The sequence below is a fragment of the Takifugu rubripes genome, chromosome 22 (genome assembly GCF_901000725.2).
Source record: "Takifugu rubripes chromosome 22, fTakRub1.2, whole genome shotgun sequence".
In the NCBI taxonomy this organism is placed as follows: Eukaryota; Metazoa; Chordata; class Actinopteri; order Tetraodontiformes; family Tetraodontidae; genus Takifugu; species Takifugu rubripes.
This window is the reverse complement of record NC_042306.1, coordinates 3212616-3240452: the sequence shown is the minus strand read 5'-3', so window position 1 is coordinate 3240452 and position 27837 is coordinate 3212616. Positions and strand designations below refer to the sequence as shown.

Here is a 27837-nt window from a genome sequence, read left to right as displayed (position 1 = left end):
TCACCATCGACAGCATCATCCTAGTTTTTGATTAAACAGACATGTTTAATGAGCTCAGTGTGTGTGTGAGTGTGTGTGTGGGTGAAGAGGGAAGCATGCGACGAGATGCTGCAAAGAATAAATTGCAACAATATAAAATTAAATCCCAAAAATGGACATTTTTCCACTTGGATTTTAGCGTGGACGATGTGTTAAACCCTGGTTAACGTACTGTAGTTGCAAACTATGCGTTCTCTGTGCTTCGGTAGTAGACGTTTTAAAGCATATGAGGTAATTTTATATACATGTTGCCGTCTAATGAAGTAAAAGCTGAGCAGTTCTGCGTGTGCTGACCCTGGATCACCTCCCTGTCAGCCCAATGTCAAATGCAAATCACGCAGGCTGACAGCGCAGAGTTAATCCCGCTGTATCCGCTTTTCCATTCATTCGCTTCACCTCGCAGATTATACAGAAAGCACATGGACAGAAAGAGCATGAATGTGCTGTAAGTGTAGCTGTCAGAGAAACGTGCAGCATCTCCGCTGCCAGGACTCTGCATTACGCAACAGTCGGAAACCTCGCAAACGCGCGGCAGCGATGAGGAAGCCGTCCCCGCCGCTACGGCGAACAGCCGAGTCACACGAGGGATCTGACGGGAACAAGCGAAAACCCCTGGAGTGTGCCGAGTGAGGACAGGTGGGGACCGGTGTACTTCCACAAAGACTGAATTTAAACTTTGGAGGAGCGCTTCGACCGACCTTCTTCGCGGCCCTCAAATCAAAATGTTCAAGGAGAAATGGTATGGAAATAACAAGCGATAAAAAACCTTAAAGTAAAAGGAGAAAAATACCAAATGAAGAGAGAATCAGTAGTTGAGGGAGTGGATTCTTGTTGTGGGACTACACTGAGTGAATGGAGGTGCGTTCGTTAGACATGCTGGACTGAGCAGAACCCAAATCAGTGTGAAATCTCATCTGAAATATCCTTCAGATAACAATTTTCATCAATAAAATACAAGGAACGCCAGATTTTCTCTTGTAGTGAACGTGGGCTGGCCGACTCCTTAGAGCAGCCTTGGCCCTGCCTTCTGTGGTGAACTCCAGAAGCTCCAAAACCAGAACAAACACTGGAGCAACGTTGAATATTAACGGGTTTAATGACCCTCCAGGGGGTCTTACCACAGGAGGGGGGGTCGGCTGCTCCACAGAGAAGAACCCAACACAGACGAAATTACATTTGATTGTAAAGTGATTAGAAAATAGAGTCCAGTTTCAGCTCAGTCCCATCGGTGAAGGGAGGAGGGAGGAGGCACTGACCTCTACACTCAAAGCCAGGGGCCTGTGGTACCTAGTGAATCCTGTGGCTCCCCTGCTCTGGGCCTGACCCCCAGCCTGGCTCTGGCTCTGGGACTCCACGCCTCGCTCCTGTCCTAGACGCCACTCCAGCTCATCCCTCTGACCGGACTGTGAGTGACGTAGGGTTGGAAAGGGCAGGGGGAGGGGAGTGGAAGGTAGGGGATGTGAAAATGTATGGGGTGGGGGAGGGGGCAGACAGGTGTAGTGTACGAGGAGGGTGGGGAGTGGGGGTATTGGGGCAGATGCGTGAGGTGATTCATGGAGAAAACAGACAGGAGACAATGTGAGGGGACAACAACAGAAAGTGAGGGGGGGACAAATAAAATAAAAAATGGGTAAAGGCGCTAAAATCCCCCCCAAAATAAAAGACTACGTGGAGAAAACTAAACAGACTAGAGTATGAAGAACAGCGCAAAGAGGAAGAACAACTTAAAGATGACAGCGTACGAGAGAGAAGAGAAGAGAACGAGAATGAGGATGAACAAAATCATGGGCTGAAACATCTGGTGGGAACACAAAGAGGAACAAAGAGAGGGAACCGGGGGGGGGGAAAGAATGCAAAATACCTGTTATGAAGCGCATGCAATGAGGGATACATGAGTCTAAACCAACATCTGAGAGATACCGCGCCAGACCTGCGGAGCACCAGCTAGCAGGTTAGAGGGTTTTCAACACAACCCTGTGAGTCAAAGAAGCAGGGAACTAAAGGAATGATGATACACATCTTATTCTAACAGGTTCAACATTAAACAATCATACCTGCAGACAGAAATGAGCAACCGTCACGAGCGGAGGGTTGGCGCGCCAATGAATCAGACTCCGTCGCAAAGGCGAGCTGTGATTTCACATCCGCTCACGGAGGAAAAGGCGCAAAAGGCGCCACTTTAAGAGATGGAAACGGAGGAAATCCGGGAGCTACCGAGTGATCTGAGCACTTTTTGAGGGAGCGTCATCAAAAAGACTTTAAAGGAGGGTGTGTGAGTTATTTGCCTCTGGATTAGGAGCTTTCTTACACTGTGGGTTATCAAAATCTCGGTATTATGAGAGATAAACGCAAAAAAAAAGATGAGTTATGGAACTTTGAGGTTAAATTGAAATCACTTAACTTCTCTACTGAGGGTGTAAATATCACCACGGCTGTGCACAGAAATGCCGCTGCGCTCACACGGTTCCCTCCATTCACTGCAGTATTGCACCACTGGTTAACGCCTCCCAGAGGACAAAGAACTTCCTGTTTAGCAGATCTGCTTTGAAGGTACGAGAGTTTTGAGCGAACCACCCAGCGTCCACCACAAAAAAAAAAAAACAGACAGTTGGAGAGGAGCAAAGCAGAGACGTGGCCCCACGTGCATGGACAAAGCTTCAGACTCTGCAAAGCGCAGTGAGGTGAGTTTGTGGTGTTCCGTAACGCCGCCCAGACCTCCTCAGGCGACACAGAAATGACCCCGAAGGACTGAGGGCACGTTATGCTGCGCTGCAGTACAACTCTTGCTTACGCAGCACTTTTTTTTTCTTTTTAATTAAGAAGAGGTTATTTTAGAGACTAGTATGCATATTTGCATTTTGTCCCCATGGCAACAACATTTGGAATCCCGGGTGAATGTAGGACGAACATGAGGTTCACACTCGCGGCGAGATTGTCTGCACGAGTTTTACATCCCAGGCTACTCGTGTCAGGAATCGAGCCAAATGGAAGAAGCTGCGTCCGTATCCGAAACGCTCATACCGATGGCCCTCAAAGCCCCCTTCCCCCCCCCCCGGTGGAGCGGAGGACCGTGGGTGCGGGAAAGAGAAGGCGGACGGGGCGGCTGATGATGCACATGGAGATGCGGAATGTGAATGTGGCAGCGGCGAGAAGCGGCAATGGTGGTGCTGGTGGAGGGAGGCGGCGGCAACGGTGGCCTCAGAGTGACATCCTGAGCGCCGGCGTGGCAGAGCTGGGCGGTAACTCGTGCTGCAGGGGCCTGGAACCTCACTTTGTCTTTGTGTTAGCGTCTAATTCTATTGGACCAGTATGAAATGAGTCAAAACTCGTGCTGGAATCGCTGACATGGCTGATGGTCTTTATGAAAGAACATCTCTGTACTTATAATAAACTTTATATGTGGCGAGTAGGGAAAAGGACGCTATTGTTGCTGGTGGAGCTGATTATGTGGTTGAAATCAATGTTTTTGAGCTAAAACACTTTCTAAAAAACACCTTTTGGGTTCGTTCGTGTTGATGAGAACAAAGTCACCACCGAAGTAGATCTTCCAGAATGGATATCGCGCATCTGACTCATCTCATTTGTTATATTTTGACTTTATTGTCATAAATTTCTGACTTTCTGATCAATCTATGACTGTAAATTTACAATATCATCAACATCAGGACGTTGAAAACTATTTTAAAAAAACCTGGACTCGGCCTCGGATAAATTTGTGCACGTTTCATGTTAATTTACAACCTTATTCTTGCAAAATTATGACCTTTTTTCTCAGTTCCCCCCCTAAAAAATTCAGAGTGGCCTTAAAACACCTTCTTAATCAAGGGTGCGTGGATCAATTAAAAAGCAGTTAGCAGCTAGTGTCGCTAAGAACAGACCTGGGAAGAGGGTGAAGAGCTCAGGAGTCGATGGTGATGAGCTCAACAGTGATTTCTTTACATTTTTAGACTAACAAACCACACAAACCGACGAGAGCAGGACCCTCTAATGGTGAGAGAGGGATAAATGTGACTAATCCTGGGTGAGTTCTGCTGAGAAACAGCATCTTATTGCCCTTAATAAGCAGATTTTTTTGAGTGTAGGTCAAAGTGAAGGGTTTTTTTGTTAGGTTTAAGTGATCAGTCCCACTTGGGGCCATTTAGGCTTAACATAAATTTCACATTAACAAATTTATTCTGCATCTTTATCTTGTTTGTGGGTTTGTTTACCCTGCAAATGGAACGATTCCATCCACGGCTGTGTTAAAAGTACCGGTAATTAAGTACGATGGCGTTTTCCAGCCTCTTGTCCCGACTGTGGCCAGACATCAGAGGTCTTGAGGACGGAGCAACATGCTAACTTGCACGCTAACCCACCCATGCTCGTTCTCCACGAACAGAGAATTCACGTTAGAAATCATCTACTGAACCTACCTGGAAGTCTGTGACCAGGTCTCTTCCGAAGGTTCCGATGGGAGAGTCCCGGGACATGGAGGTGACGGTGGACAGGAAGCTGCTGGACTCTGTGAGGTTGGGCATAGGGGAAAGGTCCTCCGTCCTCTCTCTCAGCCCCTCACCTGCTCGGTCCAGCTTCTCCGTGAAGATGTGGAGCTCAGTGCGAAAGGCCTTCATGCGCGTGTTGATGGTGTCCAGGACTTGGGTGTTTGGTTTGTTTCCCGAAGGTGTGCCCCCTTCCAGGCACTCTCCTGTCGTTACCAACAGCCTGCCCTCGAGGATCAGGCTGTCCGTGTCGTTGATCAGGCGGTCCACCGTCCTCCCGAGTCGTTCGGCTTCGCGCTTGACGTTGCCGAACGACTCCCGCTCTTCCCTCCTGCGGTTGGCCAGCTCTGTGGCGCTGAGCTCGCTGCCATCCGAGGGCTTGATGCTTCCCAACCCTGAGGTGGTTCCAGTTTTCTCAAACAGGTCTTCCGAATCACTCTCGCCCCCCACAGGGCCCTCTCTTTTGGGGTGGAGGAGGAGGAGCCGACCGGCCTCTTCCTCCTCGGCGGCGTCTCGCCGACCGGCGTCGCTGTCGGCGTCGCTGTCGCGCGGACTGCCGGTGCGGAGGCCCAGGTGCGCGGCCAGGTCGCACCGCTGGACATTCGAGATGAGGACTCTGTTCTCGTACTGCAGCTTCATAACCTTTCCGCTCAGCTCGTTGATCTGCATCCGTGCCGATTTGAGCTCCTCCATCATCATCCCGCCATTGCCGCCGCTCCCGTTGCCGGGTTTGAACAGCAGACCCTCGGCGCCCTCTTCACCAACAAGTCCGGAGCCGCCACCGAGGCCGAACTTGAAGCGACTGAGCTCAGACGTCAGCTGCCTGTTGTGGTCCTCGATCTCGGAGATGGAGCGCCGCAGCAGCTCGGCCTCCTCCTCCACAAACTGCAGATGCCGGCGCAGCTCGCTCGCCGACTCCAGCGCGTCGCCCCCGTACGGCGAGGAGGGCATGCTGGAGAAGGGCTCCCGGCCAAAGCAGTCCCTCTCATACTGACAGCGAAGGTCGTCGTTTTCCGCCCGCAGGCTGCGGTTCTCCACCTCCAGCTCCACAATCTTCCGGCCCAGGATGTTGGCTTCCTCCTCCACCAGCTTGAGCCGCAGTCGCAGCTCAGCCTCTCGCGTCGTATGAGGGCCGCCACCGGCGCACTCCGCCAAGGGGAGGGGACTGTCCACGTCTCCGTAGACCGACTTGTACTTCTGCAGTTCTTGCTCCAGCTCGTCTTTCTCACGGCCGAGCTTGGCCATCTTCTTCCTCATCAGGCTGGACTCTTCCTTAGCAAACTGGAGCTGACACCTGAGGTCCGCACTGTCCTCCTGAGAGGGAGACAAATGAAACTTTCTAAAGATGAACACGGTGGCATCGGCGCACCCGTTACGACTGGTGGAAACTGGCGGTTCAGCAGGCTCCTTACAGATGATCAGATGCGCGACGTTAAAATCAAACGCTGCGTAATATCATCAAACCAGATTAGCTCTTGATGCTAATCTGATGATGCTAGTTTCTGCTATTTTATGTGTGTCGTGTCCTTAACAGACGATTTACAGGGACCATATGGAATCTATGGATGTTTACCTGAGAAGTGGATTTTTTGTCTTTAAAGGTTTCCCTGCTCCCTCGTCTCCTCAGCACAGTCTGCAATAAGACAAAAAAAGATCACATTATATTCAAGAGGGGTCATTAAAAACAGATGTTTAAATAATAATCCGACATTCTGGGACACGTTAAATAAAACTCTGCCTAAATTTAATACAGAGAATCCTTGTACTGTTAAAATTATGTCAGTATTTCCATATTCAAAACACGCCACCAGGTGCACTGGAAGAACTGAGTTTGCCAACATTCACATTACAGTTGTAACATCCGGACATTCAAATAAAGTATTCACATTTGTGCAGAGCTAAAAAGCAGCTGTTTTTATCACGTCGAATTCTGTCTTCCAGCCCATATTAGAGGTCCTCTGCATTCTAACCCTATCGACCCCCTGTAACCATCACCTGCAGCTCAATAAGAACATGAGAGCTTGACTGGGAGGAGAGGAAATCAAGAGAAGGGTGGGAGGGTGGTGTTAAAGGCAGGATGCTGAGGTTTCCTGAGTAAAGCCTGGATTTAGTGTTTTATTCATCAGCGGGGCAGCTGTAGCTGTTTGAGACGACAGCGATGAGATGTAGGAAAACTCGTCACAGTAGAAGCTCTGCAGCCAGAATAGACCGAAGGGACAGAGTGAATCATTCGCAGCCGCCCGCACGGAAAGTGTGAGCCTGAACCTGTTTGGTCCAGGGTCGGAGACGGACCTGACTCAGGAGCTGGACCTGTGACCGCGTGGAAACTAAAACAGGGTTTCGTACGGCCGCCCTTCTGTAAAAGTCAGGTCCAAATGTGTTACATGCCATGAAAGGCTAAAGAGGAAATAAGTCCTAAGGAGCAGCTTCCCCTGCTCTTCATGTAGCATCAGGGTGCGTTTGATATCTGTCAAGGCGCGTCCGTGTGGGTGGCGCTTTAAATGAGAGACCGAGCAACACCGAAACTACATTTGCCAACCTCAGACTGAAATGAAACAATTTCCTTTTGCATCAAAAAAAAAATTGAACAGATTTAAAAGTAACATTAAATCCTGATTGTTTTTAATCAGACCGTGTTTTTAAAATATATGACCTTATATAAAGGAAAGGTACATAATCAAAGTCTTAGTTTATGTAACCTATGATTCATTTGATGATGACAAACGCTAACTGGGGTTTTCAGCTATTTACTGTAATTTTTGGCCAATTACAGACCAGATAAATGAATTCACACGCGACCTGAGCCAATCCCCTCCCCCCACGGCTCTGTGGCCACACCAGTATCTCCAACACCAGCCGTGGTTTAATTCCCAGCCCTGGTGACAAAGCTAATCTCTCTGGGGAGACAGCGGATTAGACTACATCTTCTGTAAAGCCCTTCAGAATCCTCAAACAAACATGATCCTTATTTTCTGTACGTAGACATATAGTTGAGAAACAACAGTACGGTCAGAGATTAATATATAAATATAATTTCAACCCTCTATGTAGTGTCCCGCCTCCCCAGTCCTGTGTCTAAGGACTGAAGGTTGCTTCTCCCCATCTTATTCAATACATCCTGGCTCCATAAAAGCAATTAATGTATGTTCTCTCCCGTGTTCAGGTGTACTCTGGGATCCCTCGGGATCCCTGCATCACACTACTGTTAGTGTCCACGTCCAACTGGAACCTGCGTTTGCCTTTTAGTCGAAATAAAAGGTCAAAGAATAGAAGTTTTGATCCCTTGAAGTTGTGAGGATCAGCACAAATGGCCTTCCTTACCGAGATGACCTGCCCAAGTTTAGAAGGAACACACACTATCCTAACACCCTAACCTAAACCCAATCTTGACACCCGTCCTCACATTCCTAGTAGAATGAGTGTTTTGGTACCGACCATGTAACAAGTACAGGAACAGATACGCACACAGCTGCATTTCTTCCACTTTAACACACAATTGCACAGAAGCTCACCACAGAAATAGCGCGCACGCACAAGCAGACAGGGGTCATTCATCTGAGCGCTGCTCTCACAGGCCTGCCGGCGCGGGTTAGCGGTTGTCAGGCAGTCATGTAGTCATGCAGGCTGGCAGGCAGCTTCAGCTGGGGTGGGAGTTGGCTGTAGCACCAGTTTGGCTGCTTTGATTCCCCTTGGCCTCAGATATCTTACAGGATTAGATGCCTGTAGTTACACAGGGGTTGCTCTAGGTACCAGAGTATACCCCTCCAGGCCAGAATATACCATTTATGAACAGATAAAACATTTGGCATCGGACATCGATGTGCTTTATTTTAATGTGCAAACACTACCGAGAACTTTAAGGAATCTGACATATTCAGCAATTGTGGTTTTCCTGGTTGAAGTCATAAAGGTCTGTGTGTTCAGAGCAGCGTCTCATGACAAGACTGATCCAGCCTCGGCCCCTTTAAGCCCGGGTGAACGGGGACTTTGGGTGGTGGTGCTCAACAGGAGGAATTGAGATTACGTTATCAAAACGGAGACGACGGCTTCATTGGAAGATAACTAACTAGCATCTTAACCATCCACATTCCCAGGTGAACTGGTTTAAAGGTGGAACCCACTCTTGGAATGCACAACGCGAGGAACGGGTTTAACTGCTTCAGACGGAGAAGATCTGCTTTTTGGCTGGATTTGCATCGAGCACTCAGACGGCGTCGTTTGAAATATGCATGTGAGACGATGCCTCTATTCTTAATTATTACCTCCGGCGTTACTCAGCAGAACCGTTATGGCAGTGTCAGGAGTGGCTACTACACCATTATCCTCAGTCCAATGTAAACGTGGGGAGGAACGGCAGAAAAATAAAAGCAGAGTAGCGACACACGGAGACACAAAACTCCGATGTTGGGAGGAAGTGGCTGTTGAATAAGAACGGGAACAGCGAGTGTATTTTCAGCAGCATCTATCCTCAACAGCTTGGCCTATTTATGATTGTGCTGAGAGTCTGATAAACCGGGCCGAGGGAGGCGTCTGGCTTTGGTAATGAGATTTGACAGGAAGTGTGGGGTGACCACCGAGAACGGGGACAGGAAGGCGGGCCGATGGCAGATTGGGGGAACGAGCACAAAAGGGGCTGGGATGGCCGCTGGATGCAGATAAACCCTCTCTGATATCGGATTTAGCCGCCTAAGACTCCAATACAACAGAATAAATATGGCTCACCCGTCAGGAGCATAGAGGCAGATTATATTAGCGAGATCTGAATGAACGAGCGCTCGATGCGGAACCTAATCCTTTTCGATAAATTGATTAATACGGCGCGAATAAGTGCGGTTTGATTTAATTTCCCCATCTGGGTGGTGCAGGTCTTTTCTTGGCTGCTGCTCCGTGATTTATAGCTCTGTCATTGTTTATGAGGGTGATCAATCTGTGGCCACCTGAGGTGGGGACCGCGCAAACGCAGACGCACTGGAATTCAATGTTCCCTCAAAGAAAACAAAAACAAAACAACCCTTAACCGGTCGAGGCTAACGGCGTTAACATAACGTTTTGATCAGCGTTGCTATAGGATCCCGCTGCAAACACGAGGCAGGCGGCAGGGTGGCGTGTCTGCACGCATCTGTCGGCGTAGCCGGATGCGCGGCAGCCAGACAGGCTGGATGCAGCTGAGGTCAGTCCAATGTCAGACCGCCCTCAGAGGAGCGCAGCATCTCGTAAACAGCCTGTGGCTCTCGGCCCATCCTGGCATTAATATCTGTCAGACGACCGCGGCGGCTGCGAGATCCTCGCTGTCTGAACCGAGCAGAATCTGCGGAGCCATGGAGACGGCGTCCCCGATGTCCACAGCACGCGAGGACGACTTCTCACTTCAGCGGGATGAAGTCGGCGACATCTCAAATGTGTCTGCTCTTGAAAAATCTGCGACAACATCGACGTCTATTTAGATGTGTGACAGGAAGACAACGTGTCGGTGCACATATAACATAGGATGAGGCGAGATGGCGTTCTACTTCTGAGGACCAGATTTATAAATTTAAGATGTCTGACATGAACCAAACATCCAGGCCGTCATCATGAAAATCAAATTAAGTCATTATTGGCTTAAGATCCACTCAAAGAAGGATCAGTCAACCTTTTTTTCTTTCTTGTAAAGCTAATGGAATTTTTCATTTATAACAAATCTCCTTAAAGCCTGGACACGTTTACCATTTGACTGACAGACAAGAAAAATGAAGGAAAAAAAGAAAAAAAAAACAGAATAGGAGCTTCAGATTAACTGTCCTGCAGCAACTGAAGTCCTGAGAGGACTTTTAGGCGTGAAAGGTAGTGATTTAACTAATAACAAGAACTTGTTGTTGTGCTAACTGTTAAAATGTATATTGTCTAAAAGAAATGGCAGAGTTAAACTCTTATCTGTTGCTTTACTCTCCAGCATTTAATGACCCGTTGCCTGGCTGAGTTGTCCATTCCTGGTTACCATGGTAAAGTCAGAATAAGCTAAATTGAAAATTCTCACACAGAAAAAGGGAGATCTTTTATCACTCAGACACAAGGAGGCGTTGCCAAAAAAGTCTATTTTTACCGATGGTTCATTTGTGGATCAAAATAGGCGTTGCTAACGACTACAGATCCCAGCCCGGTGAACTCAGCAACAACCTTCCCTGACTGTCAAAACCAGTTTCATACACGTGGAGGTTCAGACTGGGGGTCATCTAACGTGCACGTAGAGTGGCGACACTCACACTCAACACCTCAACCCTCGTCACCTTACTTTTTGCATTACAGTTGCAACAGTTGAAGCTACAAGCGACAGCGTGACTCAGATTAGCCAGCAGGGGGGCAGATCTGCCCTTTCAGCTGCCTGGGAGCTCCTCGGCAGCCCTCCCGAGTATTCTGGGATAGCAGGCTGGCAGCGAACCAGTGAGGTGTCATGTGCAGAGATAAAGACCGAGAGGACGCCACATGCAGAGGGCAGGAGTGGCGAGCGTTGCTCTGCTCCCATCAGGACACCCAGAGGAGACACACGGGAGCAGAGAATTCCCTTTGAGCGGGAAAATATTGCTGACGGATCAGGAAAATGATAGCGATGCTGCGTCTCCCGTGCTGCCAAAACAAATACCGTTGGTTCAGACACGCAGCGACCAGAGGGCAACGTCGGTGATGTAACCCGGAATGTAATCAGATGAGATTTCGCTCTCCCAGAATGATCCGGAGCATCAGGCTGGCGTCAGCCCTCTGACATCGACTCTTTTGGATGCTCAAACATTTGACTTCACCTTCCGTTGGAATTTCCAGTGGCGATGTAACAAACTTCGGTAACAAAGTTCTGCTAAGTTGGCATATTTGTCCAGTGACATCAGAATTGTTGGAGATCATCTCTGTCTGTTTTTGGTTTCCATAGCGATTTCCTGAACAGTTATTTTCTGTCAAACGCAGGAAAGAGTTCACAGCGGCTGAGCCCGTCGTGCTAATGGTTTTGGGCGTAAAGACGTGCGTAAACCTGCCCTGCGGCCCCCAGGATGGTGCAGCATTAGCCTGACCCACTCTGGTCTCCACTAATGCTTCTCCTTCGCTAACAGGCGCCAGACAACAGACTGTTATTCTCTACTGGGGAGGGAAGGCGTGTTGGAGGAGGGCGTAGACGGCGGGGGCCACCGGGCTGTCCAGCTGGTTGCTAATGAGTTCGTCCTCACCCCCCTCCCGGGCTACTTTTCATTAACCAGCACTTGGCCGCTCGCTGTCCCTTTGTGTGCGCCAGAAAGATCACAAAAGAGGGGTAATGAGAGGGCGGGGCCTCCGCACGCACACCGCCGTCTTTACAATTGGGCAGCCAGCGACCAAAGACAGCCAGATTTGAAAACGTGCGTTCCGACCAAACCCCAGCCGAGTCCTGAGCCGCCACAGAAGCACAGACGGAGGATCGTATTATCATATCATTGGGTGGAGGTCTCCAGTTTTCTGAGGATTTTGACGTCAAACTGGGCCAAGAATGGTTCCAAAGCATTTTCCTTTATGGCCTGTATTAAATTATCGATCATTGTTGATGTCCTCCTTTATCTAAAATGTAAATAAATAAATAAGTGCGGTTCAATAAGAAAAAAGAAGCACATACAGATCACCAAAATTAGCCTCCAAATGCTGCTCTAAGCATTCAAATAGGAGCATGATTTAACGGTGTCATGCTACAGACAGGTCCGGTTTACGTAAAGCTTTACAGGCTTCCTGTCTTGAACCAGTTTTAGCCCAAAATAGCTGAAAGATGCGTAAAAATCCTCATTTCTGTTATTTGAATGAATAATTAAATAATCAATTATTTAGACTAAGAGCAGAGACAACAATGCCATGGACGGCCGTCCACACACTGCTCCAGTTTACGACCCCGACCTGCTCGCCATGCGTAAAATAAAGACAGCGTTCCGCGCTCCAGCTGGTGTTTTATCCACTTCATTTGAGTTCAGTGGAGAATTTCAAAATCAGTAAACAGAAATAATGTTTTCCAGAATGAACGTTTGGGCTCAGAACTTTACACCATGTTGTCTTTGTGAGGCAAGAATGTAAATTCTAATACATCATATTAATAAAATAATCAGGTTTTTGGATCGGAACATGTGAATATCTCCATTCGGGTGTTACGTCATTGTTTTTCCCCCAATATTGACAATAAACCTCAGCTCCCACTCAAAATCAACACCGTGTTTTTCCACCGACACGATCCATCAGTTTTAGAAGGGAGAAGAGTCCAATTAAATAGTCTGCGTGTTAAGATTTACATACGAGCACATTTTCAACGTCCTTGACAAAAATCATCCGCCTCTCCGCAGCCTCTCAGCTGCACACGTGCAGCCGCCGCGTGGGCGCGACACGTTTATGACGACAGCGGAGGCGTCCGTCCAGAATCCGTTCGTCTGTCCGTTGCAGAGCTTCTGCAGCAGACACTTTTATGGTGCAACGTTTGAATCTTCTCACCTGTTCGGCCGCAAACAGGATGTTTGATGCCCGGAATTCTGCTTTAAAAGGTAGCAACATCGAGGGCTGCAATCAGGAGAACTTTCAGTTTAAATGATACCAATCCAGCAAGTAGGGGAACCCATAGAAGAAGACGACGAGTCAATCTGGTTGTGTGTCACTGCGACAGATCCCCCCCCACACACACACTGGTGGAGGCAGCTATGAGTTATTAACTAGGTCAATGAGATTCCTTTACACTCCTTCGACGGGGAACCATGGCAGAGAACAGAAAGGGAAGCCGTCACGTTCTTCCCAGGCAGAATTTGGATCTAGAGAAGAGCTCAGAAGAGCCGCTCAGACGCGGGAGGAACACGGGCTCAGTCATTTAACTCGATCGGGTCTCAGAATAAACAACAGGTTGGGTCCAGAATGTCCCGGTGTCACGTTTGATAGGCAACGGCTCATTTGGTCGGGTGGGAAACAAACGGAGAGCGCGTTTATTCAGGAGGATCAACAACCGCCACAACGACGGCGACCTCCCAAACACGACAATCCTGCTCACGCTCAAATCCAGCAGGGAGGTTCGGGAACGCGTACTGGACCTTAACAGAACACGCTGCTCCGACCTGTCTTCAGGAGATGAGTTTGATCTTTGTGACCCTTTCTTAAGATTCTCTTAGTTAGCTCGATGTTTGTGAGCCTCCGATAACCAAAACACTTCAAACCGAGACACGAAGACTCTGGTTGTCGTCTGGTGCTGCCGCGCTGCTCCAGAGGTGGTTTGTGTTTTTCTGGGACAAACCGCGGAGGAACACGTGCGGCAAAAACAACATGCACCATCTTATCTCACCAGCACGGTCCCACCGGGGACTCTTCCGTCCCCGCCCCAGTCTGAGCCGCTCGATCGAAGGAGGACTGAAAACAACCCCACAGCAGTGGAGCTGATAAACAGCTTCAGAGCGTCACCCTGAACACGCGCCCCTGAACGTGTCGTTGCAGAGCCAGCTGGAAGTCAAACCAGCGACATGCGTGACCAGAGGCGGCTGCCAGAACCACGGAAAAGCCACCGTCCCGTACCGCCGGCTCTGGTATTAGCCCGTTTTCTGCCTGTTGGCAGATGGTCCAACCTGCTGCTGCTTCAGCTGATTAGACGAACCAATACTAACTCGTCCCCTCACGCGTTTAAAGACATCCTGCTGGGCCGAAGAGGAAGTTCAACCCGTTGGTATTTATAAAAGAGTGAAATATTTGCTAGCTTAAGTCGCCCATGTCTCAATTCAATGGAGACATCCTGTTTTATGTGATGGAAAGCATTGAAAACAAGTCTAAACTGTACTTATTTCAGCAGACGTTCATAGGACGGATGGTCTGGGGGATCATAAATATTCCCTCCCACCTCTTTGGTCCTCTCCAGCTCGTTGTGCAGCGCCTGCTTGGAAATCTCCGCCTCTATGATCTTCTGCCTGAGCAGCTCGTTCTCGTCCTCCGTCCGGCTGCGTTTGTCCTCCACGCTCTCCAGTTCGTTGTGCAAGCGCACGGACACGTCTTTTGCCACCTGCAACACACACACACACACACACACACCTGCACTGACATCACTGAGGTTAAAGGAGATTTAGTCCCTGAATGCTAATGGTTGCTAATGGTAATGCTAAGGCTAAATTTTCTCGTAATTATCACCATCGACCAGATCTGGTGCACACCTTCAGGTCCTGCTCCAAGCTGCGGAGCAGCTCTCCGTCCACGTCGCCCGTCTGCGCCACCCGCAGGCTCTTCTGCTCGGCCTTCCGCAGGCGGTACTGCAGGATGCGGCAGTTCTTGTTGGAGCGGTCCAGTTCCCTCCGCAGCTCCTGCAGCTGGTAGACCTCCTCCTCCAGGTAACTGTCCCGCATCTCCTCCATCTCCGCCCGCAGCTCGTCCACTTCATCCTGGGCGACACGGGAGACGGACACATTTTCAGCTGTTTTTACAGATTAATTCCAGACATGTAGTCGAGCGTAACTCTGCAAATACTGCTGACTCGGCCCTTGAGGCTGCCAACGGAAGTGACAGGAAGTCTTTGTTAAACTGCACCAGGCTGCAATGAGTTAGAACAAAGTAGTACCATAATTAAAAGAAGGGGCATTATAAAACGTTAATATTGGGGATGACGTTCATACGCTGGCGTTATTACGGGAGATGAGATGATGTAACGGTACAGACCATCGGCTGGCATCACCAGAGGACCCGGTCCAGAAAGAAGGGCGCCTCTGTTGTGTCTTCAGTAAGCTCAAGGGTAAAACTTTGCCCCCGTCCTGAGGGCTCAGTGTGTCGGGGAGGGGCACTACAGGGATCGATTTGAAAACTATGGGATGTTGGGGAGAAGAGAGTGGCGGCAGATGAAATCCATCCTCATTAGAGGAGGCCCAGAGACCGTTATCTGAGGAGGACCCCTGTCGGACAGACACAACGACCTTGACGGGTCTAATCGATGGCGGGGTTGAAAGAGGAATCGGAGGCGGTGCAGGAGCATCCTGGGAAGGGGGGGCTTTCAATCACAGATGTGTAAATAACAAGAGGAGCTAAACTGTTGGTTTTATGAAGCAAAGCCTTTCTCGCCTTGAGATTTATGACTCAAACTGAAAACACCTCACTTTTTCCCCACTTTGTTTTCCAGTTTTTTGGGATCAGCCCCTTAATGAGGGGCACTTTACCCCACCAGGCAAAAACTGCTCAGCATGCCTGATAATTATGAGGAGCGACAACTGCCACAGTACCCGTATCTCCGGAGAACATTGATCTTTAACAGTTTAATATCACGTCTTCATGTGACGCCGGCAGCCTGGAGACGCTGTGATGGGGGCTCCCAGACAACTGGGAGGGGGGGGGTTGTGACTCGGTTAAGAGCAGGAGGGTGTTTGAATCCAACACACATGGGACATCTGACTATTATTACGTCCTGTGGGACACGGAGGCAGCCAGAGCTGCATGATTAACTCACAGGGTGTTTGCTGCATCATCTGTTTGTCCCCCCCCCCACCCTCCACCCCTCCGTATGGGGGCAGCCTACTTTAAGGAGGAGGAAGGTGAGGACGAGCAGCATTCTGCATCTCATCTTCAGAGCCCGGAAACCTCTCAAACCCGACTTGACAGCAGTATTAAAAGCAGCCCGTGCACTTCACAACACAAGCCTCCATCAATAAAAGGTCAAAGCCAGGAGGGCGGTCCCGAAAGGTTACAAGGGACATAATGGATGGGGGGCCAGCGGGGGAACTTCTGTTCTCCATTTTAATTAGCATGGCATAAACATCACCCACCCATCACCTGTCCAGAGGACCATCCTACCTTGAGGTAGTCGTTTTCAGACCTCAGATCGTCCACCTCCCGCAGCAGCTCGTCTTTATGCGCCTCCTTCTTTCCCTGCAGTCTGTATTGTGCGATTATGGGGATTTTCTCCTGCTTGTGTTTGCCTCCGTGCGGCCCTGGAGCGGGCTGAGCCTGAAGCGCGCCCACCTTGGCATCGTGCGGGCGCGACGGCGCCTCGGCAGCCGCACCGGTTGCTTCAGCCCGGAGCGGGGCTTCTGCCGCCGGATGATCGCGGTCGCTGGAGCCGGTTCCGGACTCGGCGTCGCTGCTGGCAGCCAGCGCCAGCCTCTGCTCGTCCGACAGAGCCTCGGACGGACAGTCCGACAGGTCCGAGCTACTGTCGGTTTGACTGACCCGGGCCAGGGGCGCCCCGGTCGGCACCCTGATCGGGGATCCATGGCTGAGAGCGCCCGGGGACAGCGAGGCGGGTTTTCCCTTCTTGTTTTTCAGGACCGGGCTGTCCGGCTTAACGGGGGGCGCTTTGAGCTCAGCTGCCCCGGGATGGGCCACCTTGCTGGGCTTCTTCGCCGCAGAGGACTTGGCGTTACTTTTTGACGCGGCTGCTACTTTCTCTTTGGAGGCGGCTGTGTTGCGCCTGGAGTTGCGGCTGGGATGTGCCAAGGGCAGAGACGCTGGCTTCAGTTTAGGAGATTTCGGTACGATGGCAGGTGGTTTGGTGGAGCGGGAGTGCACATCCTTGAGGAAAGGTCTGGCAGGGGACGGCGCTCGGTTCAGTCTCTTCTTCTCCAGCTGGTGGTTCTGCGGTTTGGTGTCGCTTCCAGAGCCATTGGAGCTCTCCATTCTACAGCAACGCCGACGGCGGGAGCTCGACGCAGGAAAAAACGATCAATCCACAACGCCGCGCACGATCCCCGACAGGCAACACCAGAAAAACAGGTAGTTTCCTCGGTCTTCTTCCTCGTCTGGGTGACGATTGCATCCTGCGCCGGCCTACATGTCCCTGCGTTCAGCCGGCAGTCATCGTGCGCTCCCTGCCCGGAGTCTCCTTGGAGGAAACGCTGCAATATTAAAGGGGAACACCGGGACGGACGGGATGATGGACAGGTTGCATCTGCAGCGGAGGCGCAAGTTGGAAAGAGACGAGTCTGCTCACGAACCCTCTTCCTCCTCCGCTGATCCCGTCTCCATCCTTCCGTCGCGCCGGGCTGTGATCTCGTCTCCGGTTCCTCGACCCTCCGTCCTCTCGGCTCAATCTGACATAAGATCTGCAAACGGTGCGGTGTCGAGATCGACGCCCGTGATTTCCAACGGGGCGCATGCGCCTCCGTGCCACACAAGCGCACCCCTTGTTGTCTTTGGGACCAGGTTTCGATACTTGTGGTGCGCATGTGCCCCTCAGGATTCGATCCACCACCAACAGACTGGTGATCTGTGCTCAGAAGACCAAATCAGGGCTGTTTTCTTAAGCTTTAAACTTCGATTTAACTTCGAATTTGTCGATCGAAATGGAAAAAGCTGCAGCGAAATAATGCAGCCGCGGGTCTCCTTTTGGAAAAAAAAGACGACACAGAACCAAGACCAGACTGGTAATAAATATAGATATCTTTAATGGCACTTTTTTTTAGTTCAACAAGACCTTTAAGTTATAAATATCACAAATCCACTTTAAACATGCCAAAAACCCTGTAACAGGCAAAGTAAAAAGTACACTTTTCAATCTTAAAGGATCCACCAAATTATTTAGATAGTTGTTTAAAAAAAAAAAAAGGTTAGTAAAAGGCAGTTAAATTACAGGCCACATATTAGTGCTTAATGTTATAGTCTGGCCAAATAAAGTGTTTGAGTCCAAAACAGCTGTAGATATTTCTTATCCCTAACCTAAAGATGCTGATCAGTCTGTACAAAGGTCATGATCTTAGTGTAAGTGTTTGCTTTAAGCTTGACAGTAACATTAAAACAAACATGGACAATGAAAGTCAGTCAGCTCCAAAGATAAATGTGATTCTGTGACCTCTGAACGAGCTTAATTATCCTCAGTCCAACTCTTCCTACAGCACCGAAACGCTACATTATTAATCTCAACTCATAAAACACCATCAACTCAAGAAATAAGAGGACCCCTTGCAGGTCTGTGGATAAAGGACTGAGCGTCGCATATTTCATGCTTTTAATTCATATTCTATGTGCACAAAATGTGATTTTTAATCTTAAATTGATACCAAGTCTCCAAACTCATTTAAATAACAAGAATGAGCCTGGAATTCTGGAAAATGCCCCTGTGGAAAACACCGTCCCCTTAAAGGAAACTTCCCCTCATCCACCTCGGCACCACTGTGGGGGAAGAGCGGCTACAAGCGAGGCGACGCCAGTACTGGTCCTGCACGTTCACTGCATTACCAGCTAATGTGGATTGTAGTGCAAAACATTACATTTACACGGAGGGCAGATGAGCCTTTCCAGCCGCTTTAATAACCCTAGAACACGCTGAGATAATGGCCACCACGCCACCGCAGCACCTCGCAGTATTGACACCACGCGTGTTGTTGCCTCGAATCAAATCGTCCGTCAGTTAAAATACCCATTAATAAATTAGACAGGTGGGATTTTATCTTTTCCATGAGAGCTGGATGACACCGATGTCAAACCAACTGGGAGGATGGCAAAGTCTATGTACAGTATGTGTGTGGAGCAAAAAAACCCAAGATGAAAGTCCCGAATGTTGATCTTTCCCTTCACTGTGCGACTCCTACCTCAAAGGCACCGGCAAGGGTGCCGTCGGTCCCGAGAATGAGGTAGTCTGGGGTCAAGTGTGGACAGACGGGTGGTAGACGGTGGGCGATTCCCCGGGTGAATCAAGTGTTAGTGACACGTCGGAACGAACACTTACAAATGAGGGGGGTAAAAAAAGAACAACAGTTTATATCGGTTTGTTATTAAAGTCTTAACTTACACCAGCAGTTCAGAAAACTCCCAACTGCTGCAGGATGCTGCCCCCTGCTGCTCAAAACGGGTCTCTGCATGTGTGAGCGGACAGGGTTCGTGTGTTTTCGCGTGCTGGGATGCTCAGCAACAGCGCATGCGAGGAGGCTGCAATTCCGGGGGCACTTCCGGTTCAGGCTGCAGGGACAGGACGCTGTTGGAAAGCTCCTTATTGGGAAGTTCCAGGGGCATCTGTTAGCAGGAACCACAACAGAGAAAACAGCATGAAGGTCATTTGTTTACACTTGCTTTAGCTCCAGAACCTCAAAGAATTCAGTGTATTTATTAGTTACATTATAACCAGGGGTGGAACTCCATTAAAAAGAATCCAATTAGAGGCTGTGTAATTAATCTTGATTCCTTGCACATTTGCCCCAAATTCTCCAATTTAAATGGATTTTCATCACCAGCATTGAATTCCACCTTCTGGAAACATCTTGTGGCTCTTTTTCATGCCGTCTTGTCGGCTCCTGGGTCGTTGCTAGCCACTGTAGCCACTCTCAGCCAGGCTGCAGTGACGCTTCAGCGATGGTGGGAGGCGTCTTGCTGCAGCCATCACAGTTTCTGAGCTGCCTTTTCCAATTGTGGTGACCTTGTTGGCTTCTCCATTCCTCTGCTACAGAAGCTGCGATGCGTCCACTGTCAGCGTCAGAACGCTGTTGAACTGCGCTTGAAAATGACTTCCTGTGCAGCAGTTGAAAAGTTGAACCCACGTTGCTACCCGTGACACATTTTCAAACCCTGGATCTTCCACCACCACCTCTTTTGAGAGTGAATTTGGGAGTGTGGGCTAACGTTGGTTCTGAAACCAGTCATTTGATGGAGTTTGGGCTGCCGACGCCACTTGTTCGGACCCCTGACCGGGGCTGCTAGCGCTAACAGCTACGGCGGTTTCTGAGCTCGCTTCCCTTTAAAATGGCACCGTGGGGTTGAAGCGATTCGGCCGTATGCAAACCGAGTGTGTGTGTTGGACCAGGAAATCGTGCACTGACAAATGATCCTCGTTGTTTAAATAAAAACTGTGATCAAATGCGTTCATTTTGTTAATTAATGATATTAAACATGTTGATGTCCCACCCCTAATTATAACATTGTATTAAAGGGATTCTTTTCTACTTCTCACTGATTATTTTGCAAAACGTCCTAAGATGCCTTCACTGTCAGTCAGAAATCTTCCATTCAGACTCTACCTTACTAATGATGTCATCCACGAGCTTCAGGAAGATCTCATCAACGTTGAAATTATCCTTTGCACTCGCTTCGCAGAAGCGCATTCCACTTATTCGAGAGGCAAACTGCAACCAACAAGAAAAGGAAAAAATAACAATAAAACTATATCCTCAAAACTACATCAAGAAAGGAAGATGGAGCGTGTTTATTTTAATCCCTCTCATGCCAACACTCATGGCTGGTTTGAGTCATGAGTGCTGCAACTGATGAGTGTGTGTTTAGAACCCACCCTCTCTCCCTGCTGTCTGGAGATAAGGCGATCGCTCTCGCAGTCCAGCTTGTTCCCAACCAGGAGCAGCTCGGCCTCCTCTGATGCGTACTAAGACAGAAGAAGAGGCAGGACGTCAGCGGCCTCTTTTCACTCATGCCGAGCAACGTTATTGGATTATAAACAGCAATTATGATACGTGGTTCTACAATAAAGCGGCTAAAAACATCAGAAATCAGCGTCGGGGAGTCAGGCAGACATTTACCCTTCAGCCGGCACCAACTATTCAACAAAAAAATGGTGCTTCAATTCAGAAACCAGATCTCTAAAACATACTGGACAAAGCAGCGAGACCGATCACCTTGTCAATCATTTTCATCCATTTGGGCAGGTCGTCGAAGGACTCCAGCTTGGTGATGTCATAAACCAGCACAATTCCCTTGGCACCTCTGTAGTAGGCTGATGTGATGCTGTTGAACCTCTCCTGGCCAGCAGTGTCCCTGGATAAAATAGACCCAATATAATAGTTCGTAAAAAAGAAATAATCACCTGCCAACGAAGTATGGAAACAATAAAATGGAGAAATGTGGTTTCATTTTGTACTATGAATCGTGGTTTTGCTTTTAACAAACACCCATCGGTACTCACTATATCTCACTATTCCCTCAAGTCACATGACTACATATTATCACGTTTTAAAATCCAAAATGTGAACAAAACGTTACCGCTCATCTCAGCAGCCCAACAGGCAGAGCGAGCTCTACCGGCTACTGTACTTTCAGCCAGACAGTTTCTCCCTGGTCCCCATGTTAGTCACAATCAGTGGTGTTAGTCGCGGAGCAGCGCACAGACACGCGGCGGTACGGCGGAGTTAGAGGCACAGCGGGTGGAAAGATAGGCGCCCAGAGACGAGAGCCGCCGAGGACGTGACCCTGAGCAGACATGACACAACGGCATGAAAATGGCACACGGTGAAGAGGGGCGGGGATGCAGAGCTGCGCAGGTGGAGGGAGCATCCGTGAACAGGACAGATGTGACACAGGTGAACAGTAATGACGCCCACAGATCTGCCCTCACTCTCCGGCCCACAGCGGGGGTCATTCCCCTGCTTTTTCTGGCCGGGATCGTTCAGACGACGCCACCCCAAACTGGAAATGTGTGAAAGTGAGTGTGAAAGTGGACAGAACCTTTACCATAACCAACATGTACCAGACTATTCCTTACACATTTGAACAAATAAAAATGCCAGAATCAGACCCATTCTGTCTTTAATGCACACAACTGTGGGTGTTTAGCTTATCTTATACGACCACGAACCAAAGAACCAGCAGACTTTGATGGTACAGACTGGATGAAACATTGAAGCTAGCATGTTTTAGAAGAAAAGAACCAGCGACCCGTCTTCTACTCACCAGATCTGGAGTCTGATCTTCTTCCCTCTCAACTCCACAGTCTTGATTTTGAAATCAACTCCTAAAGGGCAAAAACGTGCACAGGTAAAAACACTCCTCACCCTTTTCAAACTGCAGAGCTATATTAGTAAGCTGCTGGGTTTAACTGGGACTGAGCCATAGCAGCTGCTCCTGTGTGGCTATTTTGAGATTGCACTGTGTTGTTTTTGTCACAGGCTTGTTTACCAATACCTCAACTTGAAGATGTTTGATGGAATGCAGGATAAAACCTGCATCCGTTCATATCTACCACATGAGGTCGTTTATTATTGCATACAAGTGAAGGTAATAACTACTAGAATCAATATAATGTCAAACGTATGTCTAAAGAGGTCTCTTAGGAAAGTAATTGCATCCTGATTTGTGGCTCAATTGCGATTTATTCTTCAAAATTTATCTGGAGTTAAACATTTGGGAATCAAAACACTTCTCAAAACATTGAACGGGATTATTCAACTTGTGAATTACTCATTAGTCATGTCGTTAATTTAATTTAACGCCACCTAGAACCGCAACCTCTTTTAGACACAGCAAATTGGTACAAATTTATTTCTCGGCCTGTTGCTTTGGTCCAGTAAATAGACGGAGCCCTGTCAATAAAAAAGTTGACCAACCAAGTGCCGTAAACGCACCACCGCTCCTCACCTACGGTTGACTTGCAAGCTTCACAGAAAGTATCGTCAGTAAACCTCTCCATGAGGCTGGTTTTGCCAACACCGCGAGAGCCGATTATAATAATTTGAAGTTTAAAGTCAGCGGGCCTGGGAGGTATCTTCCTGCGGCGCGACTGAGCACCCAGCGCCGGGGACGCGTTCGCGGATCCTCTGCCGCCACCGGCGGCCCTCTGTGGAACGTCATATCTCAGATCCATCAGTATTTCCACATTGGTGAATGCAGATTGACAGGTGGGGGAAATAGTTGTCGAAAAAACGAGGAAAGGCCGCTAGTGGCAGTTAATTTTAGTCTCCAAAGAAGTTTGAGAAAGTTTGTCACTCGCCCTCAGTTGCGGTTCAGCCATTAGCGTCGAGAAGCCGAATGACGTCACCGGAGCTTCCGTTTCCGTTTATTTATTTACAATAAATTAAGCGGTCAAATCGAAGACTCGAAGTATGTCACATAGTCACAGGCTGCAAAGAAATCCTACGATTTTGCTTACTTTGAGAAATCCATGAATGGTATTTATATTTACCTTCATTGTAAATCAACAACGTTGCTAAAGCTGTATACTATATAAACTTCATATATACTCAATCTCTAAGATGAATAATACTAAATGAACACGTTCCTCTCAGTGATTAGATAAACCAGATTGTTTTTCTTGCTAATTAACACCAGTATTGTGGGGTTTTTTTTTCCCAGGACCTTTTTGTCCTCGGCGGCACCCGTAGTCTGCGACAGTGGATGACGTTTCCCCCGAGGAGGAGTTCCTGCTAATCCAAACAACAACGAAATAACGCGTTCGTATTACACATCTATCAAAAGTCTCCATTGTTTATTGACACTATGGCAGCACAGAAGATAAACGAAGCCCATGAGCACATTTCCAAGGGTGAAAAATGGTGAGTCGTGGGGAAAAAAAGCGTCATCATTTCATGCAAAGATGCGTCAACTTGGTTTTCTGCTGTTGCTAGCTAGAACAAGGCCACCACTGCGTTTTAATGTCCATAAAAATCACATCAGCGTGCACTTAAAGGACCCGTTTTTAAGAGAGTTACCTTTATTATGCAGAACAAACGAGCCACAGTGTTGACTTGTTACGTAGACGTCCTCCAATAGAATCTCTAATTCAGTATTTTTTCTTTAAATTTATGTAGCTTAAAGACAAGTTTCACTAAGTGGAAGCCGGATTTTGACAGTGCTGCGTCAGAATACTCCAAAGCAGGTACGTTTGAAACGAGGATGTTCATTAAAACAAGTCTTGCATTGAATATTGGACAGTTTACCACTTGCATTTGCCTGGTTCTCGTGTTTAGCTGTCTGTTTTAAGAACGCCAAGCAGTATGACCAAGCAAAGGATGCTTACCTGAAAGAAGCTGAATGTCACACTGAAAACAAGACGTATCCTTACCACGATCTGTCCAGAGTTGACATCAGTGTCCCTGGACCCTTTAGTCATTTCCTTAACTAGACTTACAGACTGTTCCATGCTGCTAAGTAAGTATACCGCACGTTTAATATAATAATAAGTCGGCTGCAAAGAGAAACTCTGCTTGTTTAAGTGTTTCGGTGCTTAAAGTGTCCATGTTTTCCTCAGGGCTATTGAACAGGCAGGTATGATGATGAAGGTGAGTTTGTCTGCAGTTTAGATTGGGAAATATCATCGATAGGCAATGGTGAATTTGTCTGCAACGGAAATACGACTTTGCTGCATTTGCATTCCATTAGGAGCAAAAGAAGATGCCAGAGGCCATCCAGTACATAGAGAAAGCCTGTATGATGTATATGGAGAATGGAACTCCTGACACTGCTGCTATGGCTCTGGACCGAGCTGGAAAGTAAAAATGGTTTCTATATTCAGCGAAATGTGACTTTAAATTAGAATTAAGCTCCACGGTATAATTACTGCAGAAAGAGGATGACAGGTTTACCTTTCTCTGAACAACTGCCTCTCATCCCCCAGGCTGATAGAGCCTATAAACCTGGAGAAAGCTGTGGACCTTTATCAGAAAGCTGCTGGTGTCTTTGAGGTGAATTTGGGGAGAGAAATGGCATTCCTCTGATAATGAATGCCGGTTGAACCGCAGATCTCTTTTCACCTGCACTGAATCCTTGTTTATTCTGTGTAGAATGAGGACCGCCTCCGTCAGGCAGTTGAACTTCTGGGAAAAGCCTCCAGACTTTTGGTCAGGTTGAAAAGGTAAAGAGACGGAGAAAACATGGAGGATTATATAACACTTGACTGTACTCAGTCACAGCTGTGTATTAACGTGATCACACCCAGCATTGATCCATATAGATCCACCTGCCACCGTGTCTGATCGCTACACCTACCAAACGTTTCAGTCATCTCTGGATCTCTCCAGCAATCAAAGCACCCTGTCATTAATCTGCCTCCTCCTGTCGCACCGAGCAGGCTGGACGAAGCAGCAGTCGCTCTGCAGAAAGAAAAGAACATGTACAAGGAGATTGAGAACTTTCCCATGTGCTTTAAGGTGGGTCCAGGTGGCGTTTAGGTTCTGTACGCACCTTAAAACGAATATACTGACAATAAAGCTTCTTTACACACATATATGTTATACAGTATTTCTTAGCAGGCTGTTTATTTTAGTAACTGCTCTTCTAGCATAACCAATGAACTTAAAACAGATTAGGATGTGTTCATCAAGCTGTAGGTCTTTGTGTTTCATTAACTCAGAAGAAGGAGCTTTGATTGAATGCCTTATTCTTTTTACACATTTTCTGTCCTTTTTTTCCTTAGAAAACAACTGCTCAGGTGCTGGTTCACCTTCACAGAGCCGACTATGTGGCGGCGGATAAATGTGTCAGAGAAAGTTACAGGTACAGTGGAACTCTAAGTCGACCCAATAAAACACCAGGTGCTCCTGATGTTAAGAAAATGAGACCAGTCATGACCGGCCCTTTTCCACCCTTTAATGTAAACAATTCCATTGGAAAACACTGAAATCTTTAAGGTGAAAAGGGCATGAAACAGTTTACATTAAGCTGTTTGCACAAATGTGCACGATCTTTAACTAAGACCATTGCAGCGCCCCCTCCTTCTGTGGCATATCCTAACTGGACAATATTTGGCAACTCTTCTTTGCAAAAGCACTCCAGATCTGTCAGATTTCAGACGCCTTCTTCAGAGGCCTCTCAAGATCTCTTCAACGCTCCCTGCAGACCTGCCTTTTGCTGTAGGAGGCAATAGAATAATAATAAGTAATAAAACCTGGTAAAATCCTGCTTGAGCTATAAAACGATATTGGGAAGGAGTCACTAACTATTGATTGGGTCACTGTCAACACAGCCACATCCCCGTCTGTCCCGGAAAGATTTCAGTTTGATTCTCAACCAAATAATTCTTGTTTTAGGTCACATTAAAAGGGGTTTTCTACATTAAATGTGGTTTTAATGCCACTGGTGTGACAAAGATCTGACGCCTTCACACATGAAATGAAGTTGTACTTGATTTCCCACCAGTCTGCCCGGCTACAGTGGAAGTGAAGATTCCGTTGCCATGGAGACCCTATTACAGGGCTATGATGAACAGGACGAAGACCAAGTTTTCCGTGTGTGCAACTCTCCGTTGCTCAAGTACATGGACAATGACGTGAGTAGCTTAGGGCTTCAACTGAATATGGTGCGTCAGATTGGCTCTTTTGGTGCATTCAGGTTCTTTTAAGTCTCATTTGTTGCTGTTTAAGTGGTCCGTTACGGCTGGCTGTGGGTTTTTGTGCGGCGTTAACAACTACAAAACGTGGCTTCAGGTCATTTCAAAAGATAAATTACTCCTAAATCCATCCTGACCTGAAATGCTGACGTTGAGACTTAAATGAGATGAACGGGAACATAGTTGACTTGATGTAGAAATTTGGGAAACTTAGATTAACATATTCTGTCTTAATATGTGTTGTTTAGAAAACACATAGAAAAATGACAGAAATTTCAGGTTTTTCAACCTGTTTTCACATGTTTCTTTGCTGGTATTTTGCAGTATGCTAAGCTGGCCATCTCGCTGAGGGTACCTGGTGGAGGGAAGAAGAAAGCACCCGCTGCTCCACAAGGTGGCGCCAGTGGCGCGCAAACCGCCAACGATGAGGAGGATGAGTATGAGGGGGGGCTGTGTTAGCCGCCGGCCTCCCACCTTTTGACTCGACGGATCACTACACACCCTCTGTGCACCATGTAACATCCTTAAAGAACCGCTTGAGCCCCGCAACCCAGGCTCTTCAATTTTTATTGTGCAAAAGAGAAAGAAATGCAAGCGGAGTCGAGTTAAAGCAGCCTTTTATTTTGTGTTTGATTGAGATGTAATGAAAATTCTGCAGTGTTCAATAATGTATGAAAGCCTGTTGTATGTACGTCCTCTTGTTGTTTAGTGTCTCTGTGAAGCTGTAAATTCTGCTAACGTTTGAGTCGTCTTAAGATTGCTGTATGTATATTAAATCAGAAATAATCTTAACATCCTGCAATGGTTGATCAGTGTAGAGCTCTTTGTCTGTACAGTCTTAATTTATTCAGTATTCCTGGCTGGGGCCCACTGAATATGTTACATTGAACATTAAATGTGGGTATGCATGTTTAGAGACGCGCTGAATCAACTGCCAACGTGCACGTTTGTGAATATTAATGGTTCAGAATGACCGTGATCAGAAGGATCTGTGGCATCATGGGCAGCAAAGCGTGGTGCATCCTGTAGCCAGCTGTAGACTGTTTCAGTGTGTATACCTGGAGGTGTGTTCATCTTTCCTCCTTTATCTACTTTAATCTCTCCAGAAAAAAAACACGTGGAAAAAAGGACCATTGATGGCTACCCTACCCCCCCCCAAAAAACAATAAATTTGTGATTTATCTTTTTGAGATGATTGCGATTTCAAGCCGAACAGAAAGGATGCTAAAGCGTCACCGGTAGCGATAACGGGATTGTTGGTGTTATTTGAAATTTCGGCTGTCGTGGGTCAAAACGGCGGATTCCCAAACTGGACACCTGCATCAATAAACATTTCCGTTGTGCAACGTTTTGATGGTCTGTGTACAT

At 47.8% G+C, this 27837-nt stretch overlaps 3 protein-coding genes across 8 annotated transcripts in view; 1 reads left to right on the top strand and 2 right to left on the bottom strand.

Moving 5' to 3' along the window:
- Positions 1–18838, bottom strand: part of mtcl1 (microtubule crosslinking factor 1) — a 31477-nt gene extending 12639 nt beyond the window's left edge. For 4 of the 6 annotated variants that reach the window (XR_003887101.1, XM_029831720.1, XM_029831722.1 and 1 more), the window contains exons 1-6: positions 16290–18838; positions 14669–14893; positions 14362–14520; positions 6091–6150; positions 4452–5831; positions 1296–1442 (exon numbers count right to left, since the gene is read on the bottom strand). Coding sequence is in view for 5 of the 6 variants with exons in the window: in XM_029831720.1 (XP_029687580.1) it covers positions 1296–1442; positions 4452–5831; positions 6091–6150; positions 14362–14520; positions 14669–14893; positions 16290–17111 (2793 nt within the window). In the remaining variant the exon portion in view is untranslated. Of the gene's footprint in view, positions 1–1295; positions 1443–4451; positions 5838–6090; positions 6151–14361; positions 14521–14668; positions 14894–16289 lie in introns of all 6 variants that reach the window. The other 2 variants (XM_029831721.1, XM_011616193.2) reach the window with 2 other exon arrangements.
- A 152-nt stretch (positions 18839–18990) lies between these two features.
- Positions 18991–23191, bottom strand: rab12 (RAB12, member RAS oncogene family). Its single transcript, XM_003975350.3, has 6 exons — positions 22785–23191; positions 22101–22161; positions 21050–21188; positions 20710–20799; positions 20441–20545; positions 18991–19442 (listed from the first exon to the last, which is right to left on the bottom strand). Exons 1-6 carry the CDS (start codon positions 23008–23010, stop codon positions 19335–19337), a joined length of 729 nt encoding a protein of 242 aa, XP_003975399.1. The 5' UTR covers positions 23011–23191; the 3' UTR covers positions 18991–19334.
- Positions 23192–23511: 320 nt separating this feature from the next.
- On the top strand, positions 23512–27819 carry napgb (N-ethylmaleimide-sensitive factor attachment protein, gamma b). Its single transcript, XM_003975312.3, has 12 exons — positions 23512–23698; positions 23954–24021; positions 24113–24197; positions 24276–24293; positions 24394–24424; positions 24525–24634; positions 24760–24826; positions 24926–24996; positions 25213–25291; positions 25558–25637; positions 26280–26409; positions 26794–27819. The coding sequence occupies exons 1-12, from the start codon at positions 23643–23645 to the stop codon at positions 26926–26928; spliced, it is 930 nt and encodes a 309-aa protein (XP_003975361.1). The 5' UTR covers positions 23512–23642; the 3' UTR covers positions 26929–27819.
- The last annotated feature ends 18 nt before the right edge of the window (positions 27820–27837 follow it).